At 42.7% G+C, this 23,291-nt stretch overlaps 1 protein-coding gene across 4 annotated transcripts in view; it reads right to left on the minus strand.

Annotated features, from left to right (window-relative positions):
• The window catches only part of Mfsd6 (major facilitator superfamily domain containing 6), a 65,875-nt gene that overhangs the window by 25,151 nt on the left and 17,433 nt on the right, over positions 1–23,291 (minus strand). For all 4 annotated transcript variants that reach the window (XM_034497945.2, XM_034497946.2, XM_034497943.2 and 1 more), the window contains exon 2: positions 21,316–22,907. In XM_034497945.2, coding sequence (XP_034353836.1) covers positions 21,316–22,856 — 1,541 coding nt within the window. In that variant the 5' untranslated portion in view covers positions 22,857–22,907. The remainder of the gene's footprint in view (positions 1–21,315; positions 22,908–23,291) is intronic.

Consider the following 23,291-nt stretch of genomic DNA (forward strand, 5'->3'; position numbering starts at 1 on the left):
TTACTTGCTTGCTTCAGAGTCACATATCAGAAAGCATATGGAATGTGGTGGGGACATTCAAATCAAACCAATTTTATTTTAAAAACCATTTCTCACACAGCCTACCTAGACCAGCACTGTGTCCTCCAGCCCACATGCCTTCTGAAGGAACAACTGGCCCAGCACCACTCCATCCCTATGTCCCGATGGTGCTCCTTCAGGTCTTACTCAGCTGTATCACATATGAGGGCCGTTCCTTTTTGCAAATGATCACAACACCATGTGACTCTCTGCACAACACTTAGCTTAGTAGTAACCATACATTATAAGCTGACCCTGTTGTCAATGGAAGGTGAGGTCTCCAGTATGATCACTCCATTTTATACTTACTGCCTGATAGAATGAATACTCAATAAATATTTATGAACTGGTGGGAATTATGAATACTTTAAATCAAACACTGATTAATAAATAATAAACACATTTATACTATATACTAGGGATACAGTGGCAAAGAAGATACAAATATTCATTATGCATTTATTATGTTTTTATAAGTGTATTTTCAGATAGCTGGTAGAGTATAGGAGTAAGCGATTTTATAAAGAAATTGATTAACTTCTCAGAAACTGGAAGGTTAAAAAAGATGTCCATATTTTAAAGATGGCAATATTTTTGACAAGGTTCATGACTAAGCTTGAAGATAAACGTGATTTCTGTGAAGATGTAAACAGTTCAATGCATAGGGGCAAGAAGTGGCTTTGGGGGACATTCTGAGACACTGTACAATGGAAGCCAGCACATGTGCAGAAGCAGACAACAAGGCTCTGCTCACCATAGGCCTGTCTCACTAAAAGACAGAATTGTTAACATGTAAGCCACAAAGCTCTAAGAACCAGTAGTGGTCCCATAGCACAGCTGAAGGGACAAGGCTGAACTCCTGGGAGACACCAGGCAGGTATCCTGGGCTACTGACCCATCCTTGGAGGACAGGGCCTGAGAACCACCCTGCATCAGAAAAGAAGATGGGAGAGAAGCGATGATCATCTTAGCTGTGTGTGTCTTGTGCAGATACCAATAAAGGTTGACTTGACAAAGTCTGAGGTTGCTGCTGGACCAACTCATTCCATGTTATTGTCAGCTCTTTCTCCACTTAGATGGCTAAGAAGCTGATAGGACATCGACAGCCACCATCAGCAAGGTCACTGTAGTGCCAGTCTCTGGTCATATTTACATTTCTTTATTGTTCTTTTACCTGTCTATATATGTCCAGGAAGAAAATTAGAATGTTCAAAACTGAACAGGACTCTCATTAATGGGATCTATCTACTTCTGTTCAGCTGTTGTGTTTTCCAAATATGTAAAGCCAAGTGAACACACACACATACACACACACACACAAACACACACACACACAATTATTTAGTTTTCCCTAGTAAGACTGAGGTAGAGAGCCACGTGGTATGAATGCTATAGTTTCCAAAGCATAATCAGTGGCATTAGATATATTGGTTATTTTGGGAAAGGCATCCAAAGTTTAGTTGACTCTAGGTGACATTTGAGAGAACTCTAAAAAGTTAATTAAAATTTAAGCTAAAGGAGAATTGTGACCAAATCCAAAGCTGCTCCAATTGCTTTTGTGATTGTAATGGTACATTTGAAGACATGACTTACAAATCAGACAGAAAAACAAAGAGCCATAAAATGAAGGGGATAGAGAACCCCAGATAAGATGATCTGGAAGAGTAGCCAAGGGAACTGGAGAAGCAGGCTGCAAGTGTGGGGAGCCGACAGAAGGCAGCTATCACCCTTGCAGCCATCTTGAGCCACATACCCTGACAAGAGACTTGATTACAATAGCCTACAACAGCTGAGCACACTCTGATAACATCTTGTTTTAGATAACCAGGATCTTCCCTTGGGTGTGTGAGACTTAAAGGTGTGTGACTTAAGGGCGTGACTTAAAGGTGTGATTTAGAAGTGAGACATATAAGAGGCAGACAGAAGAGAACTTGGAGAAGTAACTAGGAACTTGAAAGGAAACTTGGAACTGGGAAAGAGACCAGCAACTTGGAACTAGGATAAGGACTTGAGATTTATTACAGCTGGAATTGGGATTAGGACCTGAGACTTGGTACTAGGAACTAGGGACTTGGAGAAGACAGGCTGAAGAATAAACGGGATTGAATCACACTGGTCTCCATTCCTCGTGTCCGTCCTCTCTCTCTCTCTCGCTCTCTCTCTCTCTCTCTCTCTCTCTCTCTCTCTCTCTCCCTTTCCCTCTCCCTCCCCCTCCCCCTCCCCCTCCCCCTCCCCCTCCCCCTCCCCCTCCCCCTCCCCCTCCCCCTCTCTCTCTCTCTTGCTAAACCCCGACCTGAGGACTGGAGCAGCTTGGGGCAGTACGTGCTCTAACAATTTAGCCCCCAAGGCTTTTGGCAGTGCGGGTTCCAACACTGACAGAGCGGTCCGCGACATTTTGGCCCCCAAGCGTGGGGCAGAGCGGCTCTCAACATGCAAGGACACTCAAGCAGGTGGGTACCCCTTCTTTGGAAGAGGGAGTGCAAGGTAGACAAGGGTACAATTTGTACAGCAGAATACTGTCTGAGGCCTTCCTCAGTTTCCAGCTGGACTTGACCCTGGAGCTGCCAGGGATCTCCAGCATCTTCCTGGATCAGCTTGTCCCCAAAGAATTGGTAGAAGGAAGAACCCATGTTCTGATGACATCATTTGAAACCTACATAAGACTATACCTAAGGCCACTGGCTGAGCTTTTCAGTTATACAATACATCCCCTCTTCACTTAAGTCTCTCTGGGTAAGGTTTTCTGCCACTTCTGTCACACGAATGTTAGCTGCCTTATGAGCTAGCAAGTTCTATGTCACTACGGATGGCCAAACCAAGGCTAGGCAGTGATCTGCCAAGGAATAGAGGCCACAGCAGGATAAAATCAGTCCTGTGGGTCTATCCCAGTACAGACTACAGAGTACTTGAATGGTTTAACCAATGGACAGTCACAGTCATAGGATTCGTGGGGCTTGGAGTTCAGGAAGAGGGTGCCAGTAGTGTTTGTTTGTTTGTTTGTTTGTTTGTTTGTTTAAATGCCTTCCACCCTGGTCTGTCAGTGACTGTCTTGTCCTATGTCATTATGAAGTATGTCTCCCCTCTGTGCTTGTCTGTGTCCTGATGGCTTCTCATAAGGACAGCAGTCAGGATGGATGAGAGCCTATACAAATGCCCGCATGTTAATTTAACCACCTCTACAAACACTCAGTCCATACAGTCACTGAGGTCCTGGAGATTTGCACCTCTAGGAATTTTCAGAGGACACAACCCAGCCCAGAAAAATGCCTCCTCCCACACCAGATATTTGCAACTCAAACATGCAGAAAAACTTGATGGAGAATGTCTGTCTTCCTCAAGAGCGTGGCACTGCAGCTTCCCCAGAAACAATGGGTCAGTGCTGGTGTCCCACGGGCTCTGCAGTTAGGTGGAAGGAAGCGGTGGGAGGAAGCCGTGCGTACTTTGTACAGCCTCATCCAGACATATTTGCTCATTTACTTTAGCTGGGGGATTGGCATTTACTTTTCCACTGGTTGATATAAAATGAAAGGCTTGTACAAACATTACTAATTAGTACGCTTGGCCAGTGTGGAGCACAGTGGGGCATGTGGATTATATTCAGGCGGGCATACTTGAAGTGGCCTTTCTATAAGGTCACTTTTGAGCAGTTCAAATAAGCCTGTAAAGAATAAGTGTAGGGCTAGAAAAAAAAAATGGCTCAGTCAATAAAGGTGCCTACCACTGAGCCCAACAACCTGGGTTCAAGCCCCCAGAACCTACTTGGTGGGAGAGAAGAAGTGACTCTGTAAGTTGTTCTCTGACCACCACACATGTGCTGCGGCACTTCACGCACCCTTCCACCCCGACACACACGGAATAGAAAATGAACTGTGTAAGCCAGCACTGAGTGAAATTCAGAGCTTTCAGCAAGAACACTGATGCCCTGACAGTTCTGCCCAAACCCGTAAGACTCTAGGTTCCAAATTCCACTGAGGCCACATAGCTCTGGAGAACAGCAATCGGGTGCAAGGGCACTGCTCTAAGTCATACACCACAGCCCCATCACTGGCTGGATGGACAGATAAGACTGTGTGACTGTCTCCTACATAGTCCCACTACTCACAGTCTGAGCATCATGGAACATAAGGGCATCTAGGGAGGGGAGGTCTGATGTGTGATTTCTTTCAAAACCACAGCATAAAGTAGACCCAGAATTTGAACTAAGAGAAGCACAGTGGCTACTCCAGCAGCCCATTTCACAGATGAGCAAAGAGAGGGTTGGGGCGGCGGCGGGATCCAGCACAGAGTCACTATTGGACTTGACAGCCAGGTATTGTTTTCCTACTTCAGGGTGGGTCCCTGGACAGTAGCCCGGCATGTTAATGTGTTTTCAAAGGACACGGCTGCGCATTTAGATTAAGGAAGCCTGGTATGTATTTGTGTTGGCTTTGGAAATCTTTCTGACATTTTAAATTTTCACGAATCAATGAGAAGAGCAGGCAGAAGAAGAGTAGAAAAGCAAATGCCACTCAGCAGTGGGCCAAGATTCTGGATCACAAGAAAAAAAAAAAAAAAAAAAAAAAAAAAAAAAAAAAAAAAAAAAAAAAACCTTACCCAGAAGCAAATGGTGTTCTGGGAAGAAAGGAGCCCAGAGGCTATCCCCACTGAGGAAGCTGGAGACACCACAGGCATCCATCCAATGGAGGCAAGATAGGGGATGAAGAAGGGTTCCTGAAGGCCAAAAGGAGGCTGCCTTCAACCAGCTAGCTTTGAGAGGCAGTACATAGAAGTCTCCTGTTAGCTATGTAACAGAAACCAAGGACAGGCTTACCTGGTGAGAGAAGAAGGGAGGTAGGAACAAGCCACAGAGAGCACAGAACATTCAAACCAGAGCACTCAGCACAGAGCACTCAGCACAGAGCACTCAGCACAGAGCACTCAGCACAGAGCACTCAGCACAGAGCACTCAGCACAGAGCACTCAACACAGAGCACTCAACACAGAGCACTCAGCACAGAGCACTCAACACAGAGTACTCAGCACAGAGCACTCAACACAGAGCACTCAGCACAGAGAACTCAGCACAGAACACTCAGCACAGAGCACTCAGTACAGAGCACTCAGCGCAGAGCACTCAACACAGAACACTCAGCACAGAGCACTCAACACAGAGTACTCAGCACAGAGCACTCAACACAGAGCACTCAGCACAGAGAACTCAGCACAGAGAACTCAGCACAGAGCACTCAGTACAGAGCACTCAGCACAGAACACTCAGCACAGAACACTCAGCACAGAGTACTCAGCACAGAACACTCAGCACAGAGTACTCAGCACAGAACACTCAGCACAGAGCACTCCGCACAGAACACTCAGCACAGAACACTCAGCACAGAGTACTCAGCACAGAGCACTCAGCACAGAGAACTCAGCACAGAACACTCAGCACAGAGAGCTCAGCACAGAACACTCAGCACAGAGCACTCAACACAGAGCACTCAGCACAGAGCACTCAACACAGAGTACTCAGCACAGAGCACTCAACCTGCTCCTTAATCTAATCCCAGCCCTTCCTCCCATTATCTACCTTTTAGGGAAATCTCTCTCTGTCTCTGTCTCTCTTTCCCTCCCCCCAACACATACACATACCTCTCCCTGTCTTAAAAATCTCATTTTACAAGTATGTGTTATCATGTTCTGCCTACATTTTAAACTGATTTCTAAAAATATCGTACACCTCCAGAATAATACAATTAGCAGTAATAACTTAGTAAGAAAATAGCCATAGTTGTTATCAGTGATTTGATTAATCGCAATGAAATCATACTGTCATCTATAATGGTTACACTGACAATAATGTGTAAATATGATCAAATGATCTGGGCTGAAGTTTCACTCTTCTCTCAAGCAAGGGGAGATTATGGACTAATCTGGTTTGATGTTTGTTTGTTTGTTTGTTTGTCTGTTTGTTTGTTTGTTTTAGGCTTGCACAGTAGGTTTGCCAAACCAATGTACATGTCATCTAGAACGCATACACATGCAGAAGAAAGGTCTGCCACTGCTGGACTCGTTCCTTGGCTGTTTGGCTATGCTGAGCCATGAGTTCCTTTACTGTGAGAGTATTTGGAAATCTCTTTACATACAGTTCAGGCTTTCCTTCCTGCCTCTATGTAAAGGCAGAGAGGTTAGCCAAGGCTGCCATAAGAAGGTACCTAGGTTGTAAAAAGCAGACGTTTATTTCTAAGTTCTGGGGCCTGGAGACCCATGGTTGTGTTTGGTGACAACTCTCTATCTGATAGAAGGCTCCCTCTCTATAGTCTCCTTACATTCCAGGAAATGAGACAGAGAAAAAAGGAGAGAAGGAGAGGGAGGGAAAGGGAAGGAGAGAAATGGACAGAAAATGTAGGAGGATGAGGGAATGGAGGGGGAGAAGAGGAGAGGGAGAGAGTCGGGGAGGAAGGGAACCAACAAACAGGAAAAGAAATGAGCACACACGCACACGTCTGATAAGCAGTAATCCCGTGTGTTTATGACCTCACCGAAGCCCTAATAGCCTGGAAAGGCTTCATCTCTAGGCAGCATCCCAATAACAGATCAAGTGTCAACAGGTCAGTTCATAGGAGGACATAGCCCAGCCCTCCGCAGCACAGCTGTCTCAAAGGTGCCTGAGATTTGACAGTTGGGCTAGACATTGTTCAGTCCAAGAGGAAAAGATGACTAAAGGGTAAAAATGGGTTCCATAAAGGAATACGGTTCTTGCCATGCTAACTTATAAATTGAGAGTTGAGAGTGGGGCTTTGAGGTCTGCTGGTTTTCAGCATGTCCAACCAATAATCCACCAGGAGCCCAGAACCACCAGGATGCCCCAACATGAAGTCATACAACCACAGACTTACTAAAGGTGTTACTGAGACTTCCTTTCAATTTTATTTTTATAATTTAATAGTGAAGTTCCTCAACATAGTTGAAAAGGTGATGTCACAATGTCAGGGGTTGGACACACACATACTGTCAATTTATTAATGAGCTGTGTCACCAATTACAATGAACAATTACAACTCTCATCTTAAAGTGTACATAGCAACACCTAACAAGTGCTGATAAAGCATTTAACACATTCCTGCAAAACACTTGGTATGTAATAAGCATGTAAATGGTAGTATAGCCACCACTATTGCCACCACTATTCACATTGTCTTATCCTAAAATTATATTTAATTGCAATGAGAGATTGTTACCATATTTTGATATTTTGCTTATGCTCTAGATTATAGGGAATTTCAGGAATCTTGATGCTGTTAAAATAGAGTAAAAAATTGTCAACTGAATTAAGAGCACACAAAGTACTGACTTTAGTTCAATAAAAAAAAAAAAAAAGAACAACTCATATTTCCTCTGAAGTCCAAAGATGTAAGTAAAATGGACCATTCTAGATTTATAGCAACATAAATACTTAAATCAAATAATTTGTATTAAGTCAAAACAAGAAAAGAGGCTGCAGAGAAGGCTTGGTAGTAAAGCGCCTGCCACAAAAGCCTGAGTTCGGATTCTAGCACCCGTGTAAAGTTCAAGCGTGCTCCTGTGAGCTCTAACCCCAGCTCACATGGCTGGGTAGAGGCCAGAGAATCCTTGATGCTCATTGGCCAACCAGTCAGCCAATCAGTGAGTGGCCCTTGCTCGGCTGATAAGGTGACAGTGCAAAGCACCAGATGTCGCCCGCTGGCCCCTAAAGGCATACGCACATACATGCACAGACACATATACATACACACCAACAGGCACACAGATATCCTTTTAATATCAGTTCTTATATTCAGATATTCATCAACTTTTTTTCAAAGAAAGAAAAGACTGTTTATGTCATCCCCTGCTCAAATTCCATCCTCCTTAGAAGAACAATGTCGCTGTTCCTGAGATCCTTGAGCCATCCAGGCCTCCTGCCTGCTTTGCTCACCTACTGTTCTTTATGACTTAGGCCATTCACACTCCTGTATTTTCTTTGTCCCTCACATCTTAATGTGCAGGACTCTGAACGATACTTCTTTGGAGGAAGCACCCACACCCACACACTGGCCTGCCCACACTAAGCCCACTCTCTCTCCTTAGCTGATTTGGGATGTTTCACATGTCATGAAATTAAAATAATGTTTACTCTTTATTGCCCACCCCAATAGAACAGTAGTCCATGAAGCCTGTTCGTCTGTCATACTATACACTGCATATCTGCCCACATCTACAAAAGTGCCTGCCAAGACTGTGTAGTTGATAAACATTTGCTCAAGGAGTGAACTTATAGTGTTTCCTGTTCCTAGCTGAGCACTTAGTCAATACTGTGCGTGACTCACTGGCTTTTAAACATGCAGTGGACTCAGGTACAGTTGTCGCTCCAGTTTCACCAACAAAAAAACTTGAAACTCACAAAAATGGAGACAAGAAAGAGCAAACATGGCGGCTGCCATACCTACCCAACCATCTAAGGCTTAGATTGGTGGCCGGAGTGAAGCCTAAGCTGATCTACTTCACTCTTTCTCAGTTTCCTAAATGGAATGGAAGCCTGGCCGTGGAGGTAACCCAGGACTGGACCACCAGTCTATCAGTCACACTCACAACTCCACAGACAACCACAACACACAGGGGCATGGAACAAAGACACAAAACCAGGGGGTATAGTCAAAAGTTCATCTTCCGTTGTTAATGCCAGAACCACATTCTGCGTGTTGTTTTCCAAGGAAAGTAAAGATTTAATAACTGGCGACTGTTATAGAGTCTTTCAGATAGGTTTTCAGTAAAAAGTCACCAAAGAATAGCATTTAATAGTTCAGAAATAAGAATGAATTATGTTTCTTTTTTCCTTCCTTAGGTTAAAAAGGCTTTAGAGAAAGAGATTACAAAAACAAAAACAAAAACAAAACAAAACAAAAAAGCTTCTAGGGATTTCTTCTCTTCTAAATCATATAATGGCAATTCTTTAACTATTTCCATGGATATGTAGAAATATAACTGGTGACTTAGGCTTTCGGTTCACCTGATAGGAAGTAGACTGGCACTAAAGGAATCAAGCAATCACACAGCTGTTCAGACTGCACATTACTTGGCTTTTTTCATATCCTCACGTGAGCTTTAGCCCACCCCCGTTCTTACTCTACCCTGCTTAGAGATCAAACCCGCGTCCCTGCACATCCTCAACAACCCTTACAACCCCACCCCCTTTTATAAAAAAGAACTGTAAATACTACTCAGATTTGGGCTGTTGTTGTCGGACACCGTAGAACATAAATTCTTAATTAGGTAGATAAATATGACCAAGTCTCATTACTAAATAAAAGAAAATAGAGCCAGAGTCTATGGTAATAATGTGAAGCACATTTTAATAATTCATGCCCATGCTATTTAGGGCAAATGTAGTTATAAGCCTAGTAAGTATACAAACTTCCTAGTGTATACCCGATGTATTTGGAAGGATATACCTCTTTAAGACACGGCTACACTGACTTCAATAGTAGAATGGTTATATATAAGGAGACAAAAGATTCAAACTATTTTTCCAATAGGAAATACAAACAAAAGAAAATGCAGAGAATACTGAGCACCAAGAAATGGAAACTTAAGACCCATTTCCCTTCTTTCTTGGACAGGACTTTGTCAAACAGCGTGGGTTTTCTCTGCTTCCCTTTCCTTACATCTTTTTTGTATGTCTGTTTGTTTGTTTGTTTGTTTGTTTGTTTGTTTTTTGGTTTTTTTCAAGACAGGATTTCTCTGAGTAGCCCTGGCTGTCCTGGAACTCATTCTGTAGACCAGGCTGGCCTCGAACTCAGAAATCTGTCTGCCTCTGCCTCCCAAGTGCTGGGATTAAAGGCATGTGCCACCACTGCCCGGCTTCCTTACATCTTGTTTTAAAAAAATATCCAAGTCCCATAACAATTAGAATGTATTCTGTGTCTCTCCATTCAGTATTTTTCTAAATATGTTCATTTATCCATGAAAATGCTCAACTTTTAATATTTAAAAATATTAAATTTAATCAATTTAAATGATATTTTAAACATTTAATATTTTATGTATTGTTAGAACCTAATAAATGTATCGAAGCATATCATTCAGACATTTCCCACTTAATTTTGTTTTGGTATTTTGGGAGCCTTCTATGCTGACATGTTTAGTCCACCTCTTGCATGCAATTCCTTCTTATGACGACATCATACTGAATGTCATTGGTCTGTTTTTTGCTGTAGGAAAAGGACAGGAAACATACAATTTGGCCACATGTTTCTTGTGTGTGTGTGTGTGTGTGTGTGTGTGTGTGTCTAGATGTTCCTTTACCTTATGTAATTCTTAGGTCACTTGGAAGGTCAAGCTTAAGATTAGCACACACTACTAGATGAGTCTCACTGTGATTGTGTAAACAGAGACATGTAGGGACAGTCTTCACCATTGTCCAGTACACCTTGGCTACCACCTTGGCATGTAGAGAACAGGAACAGGTGACAGTCTCACAGCTATGGAAGTGTAACAAGTCAGTCCTGTTCTCTTTAAGCCTTCAAGTGCCTCATCAACCCTGAAGGTGGAAGAGAACACAATGCTAACAACTGGAAACCATGGATTTCTTTTTGTTCTTGGAACAGTGGCCTTTTGTTGTGAGCTATAAATGCTGGGTTCCAAGTGAACCCGTATTAATAAGTCAGCCTGGGGGCTAGGCTATATTATACAGATATATTTTTGCAAAGATGTTCTTTCAAAGGACATAAGAGTCAAATCACTTCCTTTTGAGTTCTAATCACGAGTTCTTATATTTTTTTCAGACTTTACTTCATACACTTTAGTAATGATATTCTAAACTTGAAATAACTCCAAGAAGCTTTTCTGATATGTATTGACATGAAGGCAGAATTGAAAAGGAATTGAGAAACAGAAACCAACCCACATAAAAACAATAATAGCTAGTTACAATTATGCTGTATGCAAGCTATCACAGAGATTGAATGTGTATATTATATTCCCAAGGCCTTAAGAAATGACACTAAGGGGGCTAGGTTAGTAGCCTGACTGTTAAAAGGCTAGCCTTGGAAGCATGATCTAAGTTGAATCCCCAGAACCCATTATAAAAACAACATACTAGAAGTGGCAGGCCCCACTTCCAGTTAGGCAAGCAAATTCTGTACCACTGGTCAGCAAGCCTGGCTTACTTGGTGAGTTCCAGGCCCATGAGAGTCTGTATCAAAAAAACTGGACAGCAACTGAGGAGGACCAGCAGAAAAACTTGTCTTCTAACATACACACATGTATGTATACATACATACACACAAACACACACGAGAGAGAGAGAGCACTAAAGAGAATGTAAATGATTTGTCTTGTATTTTATTTCTTTCCTTTTTGATTCCTATCATCATGTACTACACTTACAAAATATGCAAAATATTACAAAGTGGACTTGGAGAGACAAAACCAGCCAAGAGTTGTTCTTATTTTAATTTCAAAATGCTCCAGTTTGCACAACTAACAAAGGAGAGACACTGGTGATGGACTTGTTCTGACCTGGCTTCTCTTTCTCACCCATCTGCACAGATAAAAACAAATCTAAAACTCTGAAGTCACTAACTTTGTTTCCTAATAAGAAAAGTGCTAGCTGGCTCATTTTATCACCTCCTTAATAATTCCATCTCAGACCCACCCAGTTGTACTATTATTTTATACTTTATAAGTAAAAATACCTATTAACTTTATATGTGTCTGTAAGTCACAGACAGAGACACAGACATGCACAGAAAATTGGATTGGGGTGTTCTGTTTAGTTTCTTCAGAAACAGGACTGGATTAAACAAGGGTCTCTTGGCAACAGGAGGAAAGATGTATTATCTTCCTTAGTGCCTCACATAGACCAGCAAGGTACTGGGAGTCACCATATCCTCATCCCCTAAAATTCCTGGCTTCTTAAACCTCAGACCTTCTAAACTCTGGTTCTGTTACAACTAGAGTTAGTGTAGTCTTCTACTGTGTTGTATTGTTGAACGCTGAAGTTCAATGTTAGAAACAAGCCATTGCTGCTAAAGAGCCAGGGACACACTTATCCCAGGAATCAAGTACTGATCCCCTGGTCTCTCCAGTCCCCAGGGTCGAGCTGTGCTGCCCTGGAGTCAGTAACTGCTACAGATTGCCTCTCTTTGGTCACTGGAAATCCCTGGTTGGGTTTATGCCTCACGGGATTCTTTATAGATAGAATGCATCACACTGCCCTCTTGACTTTGGAAATATCACTGACATTGCCAAATTTCCTTTCAATGTCAGATCCTGGTGAGCTGCCTAGTCAAATTTTATAGCTGGTATTGTTTGTATTGGTTAGAACTGCCTTTCTGTTAACTTTTCAGGAATTAGAGGGAACTGTGACAATTAAAACTGCAGGACTCCACACAGTAAGATACTTGCGGCTGTATCTCTGGTGGATGAAATCCTCTGCCAGGGAGTTAGGAGGTCTACAGGGTTCCTACCTGCATCAGAGGAAATTGCCTCATCTGGCTCTGTGAAGGTCATCACCAAAATAAAAAGTCAGACAAGGCACTCAACCTATCACAGGTCAAGAGAAGTCTGAACATTGTTTGGAAATAGTGTCTCTTTTAGAGAATGCTTGTGTGTGTGTGTGTGTGTGTGTGTGTGTGTGTGTGTGTGTGTGTGTATGCATGTGCATGCGTGTGTGCATATGTTTGTGCCTGTGCCTGTGCATGTGCATGTAGGGTTAACTCAATTTACAAAGACATTTTTTTAAAAAATATATACAAGTTTATGCCTTTTGAGCATATGTGATAACATATCATTTTTTTCTGACAATAGTGTCTTTAATACATGCTCTAAATCTCCTGTGAAAAATTATCTCCCGTCTAAAACAGAAGACTGTTTTGAAAACAGCAGTTCTGTAATCTGGGGCTTAAAGAAAAACTGGTAAAACCACCTCCCTGTGATCCACACAGTCAGTCAGGGGCAGTAGTCATAACTCCTTCCCTATGAGCAGCTCTGAAAGAATGATAGTGAAAACAGAATCACTTTTTCCCAACTTTCTCTATAAATGGGTTTTTTAAGTGAAGATACTGGGATAGAAATATGATTGTATGCAGTGAGTCACTACAAGAAATAAATTACTTTCTCTTTTATGCAACTAGGCTCACCCTAGTCAGGACACCAACCCTGGGAGAACTGAGAACTCATTCTTGTGTTCCATGATGATGGTGGAACATATCTCTTTCTCCCACTCTCCCTCCCCCCTTTCTGTGTGTGGTGTGATTGTGTGTGTGATTGTGTAGGTATGATTGTGCTTGCATTGCCATATGAAACACTGTCCTCTGTGTGTGTGTGTGTGTGTGTGTGCGTGCGTGCGTGTGTGTGTGTTGGCATGTGTGGAAATCAGAGGACAATCTTGGTGCTGGTCCTTGCCTTTCACCATAAGACAGGGTCTCTGGACCTGCACACACCAGGCTGGGTGGCCCAGGAGCTTCCAGGGATTCCTACTCTGCCTTTCATCTCTCTGTGGAGATGCCAGGAATACAGATATGTGCTATCTTTCCAGCTTTGTATGGTTTCTGGGGATCTGAACGGAAGTCCTCATACTTGCAAAGCAAGCACTTTAACCAGCAAGATCTGTCCCCGTGGCTCTAAGGAGCACCGGCTAGCAAAGTCTGGCAGAGCCCCCCACCCCTGTCTTTAAACTGGGCACAATGTACCATTGTTTCTGTAAAAGAGGGCATCCTGGAAAAAGGCACCTAGGGTCAGCAAGGTGCTCATGCCACCAAACCTGATGGGCATGCACTTCACTTCAAGGGCTTACATGGTGAAGGAAAGACCTGACTCCCATAAGCAGACTCCACTCTCCCTCCACACATGGGTCGTGGTAGTCACACGCAGCCCCACACTAAATGAGTAAGCAGAGAGCCTAGAACTAATCGTATTCGAGTCTACTTTGTAGTATGCAAACTGTGTGATTCCTGTATTTTCCTTACTACTCTGACAAATTGAAAATAAGTTACTTAGGATAGCCGATGGCCCAGCAGGTACGAGCTGGGCAGGTTGAGTGACCTGAGTTCGCTTCCTGGGTCCCAATGAAAGTGAAAGAAGAAAACTGTGTGCTGGAGGTTTTATCTGATACACACTGATACACACACACACACACACACACACAACGTAGCCCATGCAGAAACATCATGTGAACACACACACAATAATATTATTTTTTAAATTTTAAAAATTTAAAAACCTCACACTCAAGTATTACAGCTAGTAACAGCAGACCCGTCTCTTTCCCCCATCTTCGCTCTCTACCCGACCCACACTAAGTGATGTACATGAATGCTTATGAAATTCCCACTAATTCCTCTGTAATTACTGCCATCCAGACTTATAGTTAAATAAAACTGCAGCTCAACACACCCAGCAGCACGCACGGAACACACAGCAGCACACCCAACAGCACACCCAGCACACCCAGCACACCCAGCACACCCAGCACACCCAGCACACCCAGCACACCCAGCACACCCAGCACTGTCTAGTTAGGTACGGACCTGACACAGGATGGAAGCCCGCACAGGCTCCAAGGCCAAAGCTGCCAGGCAAAGTCTTTAAATGAGGGATCTGAATGATTTTATCTCAATCTAGTTAATCTTAGCATGTGAGAATTAATATATCTAAATATAGTGTAAAATGGGCAAAATAATGTCATGAAGAGCTTGGAATTTAATAACTGAAGAAACAGAATTCAGAACCGCACAAAATCACAGTCTTTATGAAACTGCCTCTGGAAGAACTGGGCTGCTCGCCACACACCAATTCTTCAATACTATAACTGTTAAAAGCACACACTGATGTAAACATTCAATACAAGTGTTTGGCTGGCTGGCCAGAACATTTCACCTCTGCAGTGCTTCACCATACTTTTTTCATGGCACAAATGAAAAAGTATGACAAGCAATAACAAAACCGAGCACTGCAAAATAGAGGCTTCCAGGGTGATGATGGTCTCCTTTACACAGAAGGCAAAGGACACGGTCATTTTGACTGCAATCCACCTGCTCAGATCTTGGAGGTAAACACCTAATTCCTACAACAGACCAGTCATCATTTCACATTCTCTACACTGACACTGACACCGGAAGCAAGACTGCAGCTCTGACCACACTGTATCCCTGCCTTCTGTGTGACGATGAAGAACAGTCAACTACTCCAACAGCTCAGGCGGAGGAAACAAGGCATGACTTTCCCATTGCCAAGTTAGTATGCTTTATTTTACTTAGCTAGCTAGACTCCATCAACTCACCAAAGGTAAAGGTACTTGCTTATTTGGAACTAATTAATTTTAATTAGACTGGACTGATTTCTAAGACCATCTCATGTTTTATAAGGATTTAAAATTCTAGGCTGGGAAGATAATTTAGTTGTCAATGTCCTTGCTGAGTTTGAACCCCAAACCAATATAAGGTGTGGTAGCATGTTCTTGTAATCCTGGGTGCTGGAGAGGTAGAGACAACTAGCTCCTTGGGGCTCACTGGCCAGCTGGTCTACCCTACTGGAAAAGTCAAGGGCAGAGAGAGAACCTGTCTTCCCTACAAAGTGAATGGCATCTGAGGAAGGAAACCTGAAGTAGTTGTCTTCTGTTCTCTCTCTCTCTCTCTCTCTCTCTCTCTCTCTCTCTCTCTCTCTCTCTCTCTCTCTCTCTCGGCTTTGTCAGTTACTATTCAACCAGTTCAGTATAATACCATTTCATCTGACAATCTACAATCACTATAAATTGATAGAAAAAAAAAATCTTGATTTGACCAAGATGTTTGAGGAAGATGTCAGCTGTTTGGGAGACCCTGTGCACCTTGACCTGGCAGCTTGCTGATCCACACACTAGTGATGTTCTATTGTTACCTGCACTTTTACTAGATCCAATGGGTCATGCAGCTACAAGAAACTTAACTAAACAATTAAACATTAGCTGACCCCTTCAATGTACCAGTCACTACAATGAGAAACTGCCATGTTCCATGTAGCCGCCATAAGCCATGCTCAATAGGCAGGCACCATGCCCATCAGCAGAGGACATAACAGACATGAAAGCTCCCTAACTTGCCGAGTACTGTCAAGTGGCAGCTCTGGGTTGAGATGGGCTACCTAGCTCAGCTTGTGCTAGCATCTGCTATGAAGCAGCCTTTCATAAACCAGGCCACTGGCCCTCACAGTGATATGGGAGGATGTTTGAAAGTCAACTCCTTCTGAAGCCAGATGTGGAAAACTAGCTACATAAAGTCCATAGCACATCCCTAAAACACTGCGTGCTTTCAGCATACAGGGAATTACTTGAAGCCGGAAGTCACAGACCAATATTTCAACACCATCAGGGACTTGCTATGCTATCTTGGAGAGAACTGTAATTGATTTTCCACAGCCCACTACCTTTTTTAGCCTGTAAGATTTCCTTAGCAATCTTATCTATGCTTGTGATTTAAAGTGTCTCAAATCTTCACGCCCAAGTTTAGAATAGTTAACTGTGTGTCTGACAGTTCCCTGTAGCATATTCCAACTCCAAATTAAACCCAACACTAAATCTAGGTCATTATGTTTTCCCCTTTTCTTCAACTCTCTCTGTTCTGGATTTCCTATTACCACACCCTACCTGGACACATCAGGGTCTGTAACCTCCCACTTACTGATCCAGTTCATCAGCTTCACCTTCCCAAAGTGTCCATTTCTGCTGCTACTTCTGCAGTTCAAACAGTTACTGCCTCCCACAGGGACTCTTTAAGAATGTTCTCCGTAGGCCCCAACTTCAGAGTTGGCTGTAGGCCACACTCTGTAGTGTAGTGGCCATCTCATGTGAAAAATGAGACCTTGCTTGCATTGAACCTTGCTACGATTCCCATCTGCCACCAAAGAAAGGTCACATTGCTCGTGCCAGCATAAGTTTAACCTTCAATAGGCTTTGTCTTTTCCAGCCAGAGAAAAGCAGTGGAATGACCTACTACAAGGCCAGTTTTCCTGAGTACCAATTACCACAGGTATGTGTGAGAAGTCCTGCAGGCAAGGAAAGGACCACTTAGAAGGATTAAGGAATATAGTGCAAAGGTTAGAAAGGTATAGGCCATGCTACACATTCCGGGAAGGAAAAAAAAAATCTGGATCTTTCCGGACTTCCTGTCAGCCATGCATCTAATTAGTCCAGCATTTCTTAACTTTGGCTGCAGAGTGAAACCCTCTAGGGACTTTGGAAAATACACACTGGCGTCTGATGTCACTGATCTAGACACAGCCTGGGTATGGGGAACTGTAACAGCCCTCTTAGAAGTCTGCTGGTGAAGAACCAATACATTCGCTGATCTCTGAAGAAGACAGGGTGGCAGACCCCAGGAAGCACAGCCTTGGGAATCAGTGCTCTGCAGAGGCGTCAGGTCCAGAAGCAAGAGATGGGTAGAAACAAGGAAAAGTATGAGAAGCAAACAAGCAAATGTAGACACATATAGAGATGGTATGTCTCCCTCTTCTAGGCTCAGTGTTCCTCCAATGAGTATACTGTGGTGTGTATTCTTTCCAAAATCCTCAGTGAGGTGCAGCTCTGCACTTCCTACCTGTCCTGGGTCTTCCTGCAGTCTTTCCCTCTGGATGCCTGGAGCTCCTCTTGTTGCCTGTGTCATCTTTGTCAAACTATCTGGCTAGCCCATGGTACATAGCTAGTATTAAGTACATACATAAGTATCTAATACATAGAAAACAGTGGGTAATATTTTCTTCCCTCTAATATTGCATGCCAGAACTGACCTTAAATATGAGAATTTTGGGACAAAGTGATTGAGTGAATTTTCATAGAGCCCCTAAATGAAAATAAATTTAACTAGAATAACATAGGTGGTAGCCACATACTGAGTAATGATGGCTTATAAATTTACAATGACTTAGTGGGATTTATTTTCAGTCACAACCTACTCATCAGTCTTTAAGTGTTCATCAGATAAAGATGCTCTTATGCTATCTTTAGAACTCCAGTAAACCATCCTGACATAAACAGGGCTAGAAATATACTTGCAGTAAATTCCAAAGTCTTATGACTTCAAATAAAAAAGACTTTTTAGTGCAAACATTAAGAATCATATTTGCCTGGCAAAGTTACCTTACAAAGAAGGACAAACTCCAAGGCCACAATCAGAGACTATTTATTCTGTGCCTCTGTATGTTAGACTGTTGAATTTTTCCTTGAAACACTGTGTACAATTGTGGAACTGTTTAATTACTGAATGGTTCAAAACTAGATAGACAGTTTTTTAAAACTATGTTTTCCTGTGAAATTGTCTTCATTGTGAAGCTACCTAAACAATCTGTGAAAACAGTAGACTGGTGAGAAAGATTAATCATCATGAAATACTCGCTTTCCAAGAATGAGGACCCGTGTTCAATACCCAGAACCCATGTAAACAACCAGGCACAGCAGCACGTGCTTGTATCCCAGGACTGGGGAGAGAAGGACAGACAGATTCCTGGGCTCTCTGGCCTGCTGGACTAATTGGCAAATCCCAGACTAGAGACAGATCCTGTTTTAAGAAAAACAAGGAGAGCCAGGCATGGTGGCTGGCTCCTTTAACCCCATCACTCAGGAGGGAAAGACAGGTGAATTTATGTGAGTTTGAGGCCAGCCTGGTCTACATAAAGGCTTCTAAATCAGCCAGAGCTACCCAGTGATATCTTACCCCAAGCCCCACACCCATCCCCAAAAGTAAAGAGAAAAAGAAAGGAAAAGGAAAACAAGGTGGATGGCACCTAATATAGTCTCCACATGTATGCATATACACACACATACCATACACACATGCACAATTTTTTTATGAAGTCATAGTTGCAACTATCTATTTTCAAATTTTTACATTATTGTTAACTCCGAAAATTCTCAATAGGAACCAAATAACAACAAAATGCACAGAAATACTCCAGGAGATTTATGAATTTGTATAAAGTTTAAAATTCTTAGAAAGTACTTCTCTAGGCTTTTTCATGTACTGATATTTTTCCAACAAAAACTTGAGTGATCATCTTTACACATTTCAACTCCCACGGCTCAACAACCGTCCTGACTGGGCTCTCAAAGTTGATACCCAGAGAAACAGCCCTCTGTCTCTGAGTACAAGTGTGGGCTTAATCTTATTGTAACTATTAGAATTTTGTAATTAGTAACATGTTTTGTATGTTGTATGTGTATGATGTGTGTGACTGTACATGAATGGTCATGTTTGTGACTGCAGATGCACATATGACAGGCATGTGTGTGAAGTCAGAGGATCTGCCTTGTTTGAGTCGGGGTCTCTCTGCTGTTTCTGTGCTGTGTATGAGAGACTAAGCTAGCCTGTGAGCTCACCCCTCCTCCCACCTCCGCCAGAGTGCTGGAATTTCAGACACACTACCACACTACCACATCCAGATTACATGTGGAGTCTAGGAATTCAGACTCAGGTGCTTGTGCTTGCATAGAAAACATTTTAACCAACTCAGCTATCCCTCAAGAGTCTAATTAATATTTTAATGGACAGAATTTAAAAGCAAAATGGGAGAATAACCTCACATTGATGGAATCCTCAAAGCTCTCTTGAGAGCAACTATGGAACCACAAGAACCCCCTTCTTGATCACATCACTAAACAGGAAAAGGGAGAAGTTTACATATACATACATATAAGCATAAAACAGGGAAATAAGTTTATGTGAACTGTAGATTTCTAAGTAGTTATTGCTACTGCTTAGAAAGGAAGACTACAAGGGTAAGCTCATTGAATTGCCAAACAGGGCAGTGAATTGACTATGATTTTGTTATGGAAGGTATGTATCTAAGGCCTGGGAAGATAGCTCAGTGGCTGAGTGCTTACCCAGCATGCATGGGACCCTGGGCTCAATCCCCAGTACTAGAAAATAAATAAACAAAAAAAACAAAAAAAGAAAAATATTTTTTCATATACCCAGAAGGTGTCTTTTTTTTTTAGATATAAGGAGGGCCTATTTGAAAAAAAAAAAAAAAAATATATATATATATATATATATATATATATATATATATATATATATATATAAAAATTCTGAGCTCAAATTCTGGGAACCATCCATACGCTGCCTGGCTTTTAGTGACAGCACACAATCAAAGATATGAGCAAGAAAATGAACAGGGCATAACCTCACGAAGAAAACCACAAAAGAAAGACTCTTCACAATGACTTATGGGAAAGTGTGATTCTCATTGGAACTTTAAATTAGAAAACATTCTCTTCTTAAAATGAATAAACTTCACTGTTTTCCAAGCCTTCCCACTGTGATGCCTGCAAAATGCCCTATGGCAACACAGATCTAAGGAGTATCACAGACACACAACACACCGCTGTTCAGTGAGATCAACTTAGTAGTTTATGGACAGATCTGTCGCACTTTTCTATAGCATAAGTGTTAAGTGTAGCTCACTCCCCATTTTAGAGCTAGAAAGACTTTAGAGCCAGGTACTTTTTGATCTTCTTTACAAGTTGCTAATGGTAAAGACTACACTACAGAAAAGGTAGGCAGTTGTCTATTTTATTTTAACTAAAAGGATAACATAAGAAACTTCAGGTCATGAAGACACATAAAACTTCAAAAACTAAGTTAAATCAGTGGAAATGTTACATGAGAATCTTTTTCATATAAAACCATGGATTAGAGGACTATGGTATGTTACGTCACAATTTTATTGAATATAACAGTTATATTTTTCTCCCTTTCTTTCTTTTTTATTTTCCTGGCAGTTCTGGGGATCAAAACTCACATTCACAAGGGCTCTGTCGCTGAGCTACATGCCCAGCCTCTGGCATTGCTTATATGCCCCAGTCCCTAGCTGTACACTATTAGTAGGTATCTGAAACTGTGTAAAGGCTGGAGAAAGACAATTATTATCCACTAAAACCATCCTTCATAAGTGCCACAGACAGATAAGCCCCTGAGCTTCAGGGAGTAACAGAGTTCACTACACTGATACTTGGAAATACTAGTTGTCAGAGCCCCTTAATACACAACCTCATACCTATATGTCTTTCGGGGGTATGGGAGTTATTACAGCCTCCTGTTTGTATCTCTTAGATAATCCAGCTAAGCCCGTGTCTTACTCCCTTTTATTTCTGTTTGGAGGAGGAGGAGGAGTAGCAGAAAGCTCCACTCCAACATAGGTCCACCCAAAGCATACCACTCTTAAGAAGCTACACTTGGAAGTAGAAAAGTTCAGTTGCCAAGAAGCAGCCAACAGTAAGCATTCTCATACCTGATATGGCCAATCAACTCAATAAGCTTGTGGCTGAAGAAGTAAGCGGTCAACTCAGACACATGACTCAGGACTGAACAGACCCCAAAGAGGGTTGTAGTGCCATTCAGGTCTTCCAGATGCCAGTAGAGAAAGGTGAACACAAAGCCGTATCCAAAGCCCATGAACCAGGCCACAAACAGCACCGAGCCATACTGCACACTGCACAGCAGCTTTATCAAGTCCCAGAAGTTGAAGGCCTGTGAGTGAGTCGCGGCAGTTGGAGTCTCTTCGGAGGACTCTGTGGAGTTGTCTCTTTCCACCTGTGGGATCTCCACCTCTTTCCCTTTACCATCACTATTGTTGAAGTGGTTGTAGCGGAACCGGAACTGAGTGGCAACGATCAGGGCCATGGTCATGAGAACTCCAAAGACAATGAAGACGATCTGGTAGTTCCGGTACTCGGGAGGCTTACACCCTTTCCCATCAATGAGTACATCTATATGAGTGTAGTCAATCCCAATGCCCACAGACAGCATGGCCAGGCCCCAGCCCAGGGAGCCCCACATACGCTGTAGCCCATAGCGGTCTCGGTGTTTTCCCAGGTACTGGAGGGTTACCGTGTCTACAATCGTGACAGAAGAGGCACTGAAAAATTCTCCTATTATGACAACCACCAAGATAACCAAGAATATCGCCTCAACTTCCTGTTGGTCATAAACAAGGGTGACTTGATCAGATGGTAAAGATTTGGTGGTGGTGACCACAGCAATGGTTGTCTCCCTGGTGACATTTCCTGTGGGGGGCAGAGTCACTGTGCTTGTGTTCAAAATCAAGTCTATAACATGGTGGGTAATTCCCTCTGTCTGGGGCCGTAGTGTGGGTTCACTGGTCAAAGTCAATGCTGTTGACAAGAGATCTATGACCGAGATATTGGACCCTGTTCCAGACAATGGCAGGTTCCTTTTCTCACGTGATTTTGGTGGTGTGGTAAAGAAAGCGACAGTGGAGGAGTTCATTGGCAGGATGGTTACTGGGTGACTTACATTGGTCGGGTGAGCTGTTGGGGGGATCTTTGGTATACATCTCAAGGTAGCAGGTTTGACAAATCCAATGCCCAGGTTGAACAAAACCCAACACAAAAGCGAAAAGAGGAGGACAATTTTGCCCTTTTTGAAACGATCTGCAACTACACCCCAGAAGGGAGCACTGCAGAATTCAATGAAGTAACGAATGCCCACCAACAGTCCGCTCTGGCTAGGTGACATTCCCAGCTGTTTATAATACACAGGTAGGAGGGGGTAAAGAGAGCCATAGGCGGAGTAAAAGAAAAAATAAAACACCTTGGAGATGAGAAGGTCATTGTTGATTTTCACACAGTGTTTCTCTATCCAGTCTATTTCTTCCTCGGGAATGGCGGAAGTCTCTGTGGAAGAGGGAGTTTCGTTAGAAGGTGGTTCTGGTTCCCTGCAGATGCCGTTGAAGGGATCAGCAAGAACATATTTTCTCTTCTGCTCCTCTTCATCATCCGTTAGGATAGCAACTTTATCATCGGCAGCCATGGCTCACCACCACCATCAGGGTCAGTGACCTTCAAAATCCTGAATGGTGATCTGTTAAATGAAGGGTAAAAGATACTTAGCAATGACAATCAGAACCTCAGTCTGCAGAGATCTGGCAAGTTTCAAGCTGCAGATAATAAAATCACAACTGGGGAGAGAGCTCGTATCACAGCCACATGGTCCTGACCAAGGAAAACTGCCTTAAAAAAGTAAACGCAAGGAAGTGGCTCACAACCCTTCCAACTTTAACTCTAACTCCAGGGCTCCAATGACCTCTTCTAGTCTCCACAGATAAAGGCTCATACACATTTATATCCATGCACATACATACATACACACACTGGAGGGACACATACATATACACAAATAAAAATAAAATTAAATCTCTTTTGAAAATTAAATACTCTTCAGACCACTGATTGGAGCTAGGGTCAA

Source organism: Arvicanthis niloticus, chromosome 3 (genome assembly GCF_011762505.2).
Source record: "Arvicanthis niloticus isolate mArvNil1 chromosome 3, mArvNil1.pat.X, whole genome shotgun sequence".
In the NCBI taxonomy this organism is placed as follows: domain Eukaryota; kingdom Metazoa; phylum Chordata; class Mammalia; order Rodentia; family Muridae; genus Arvicanthis; species Arvicanthis niloticus.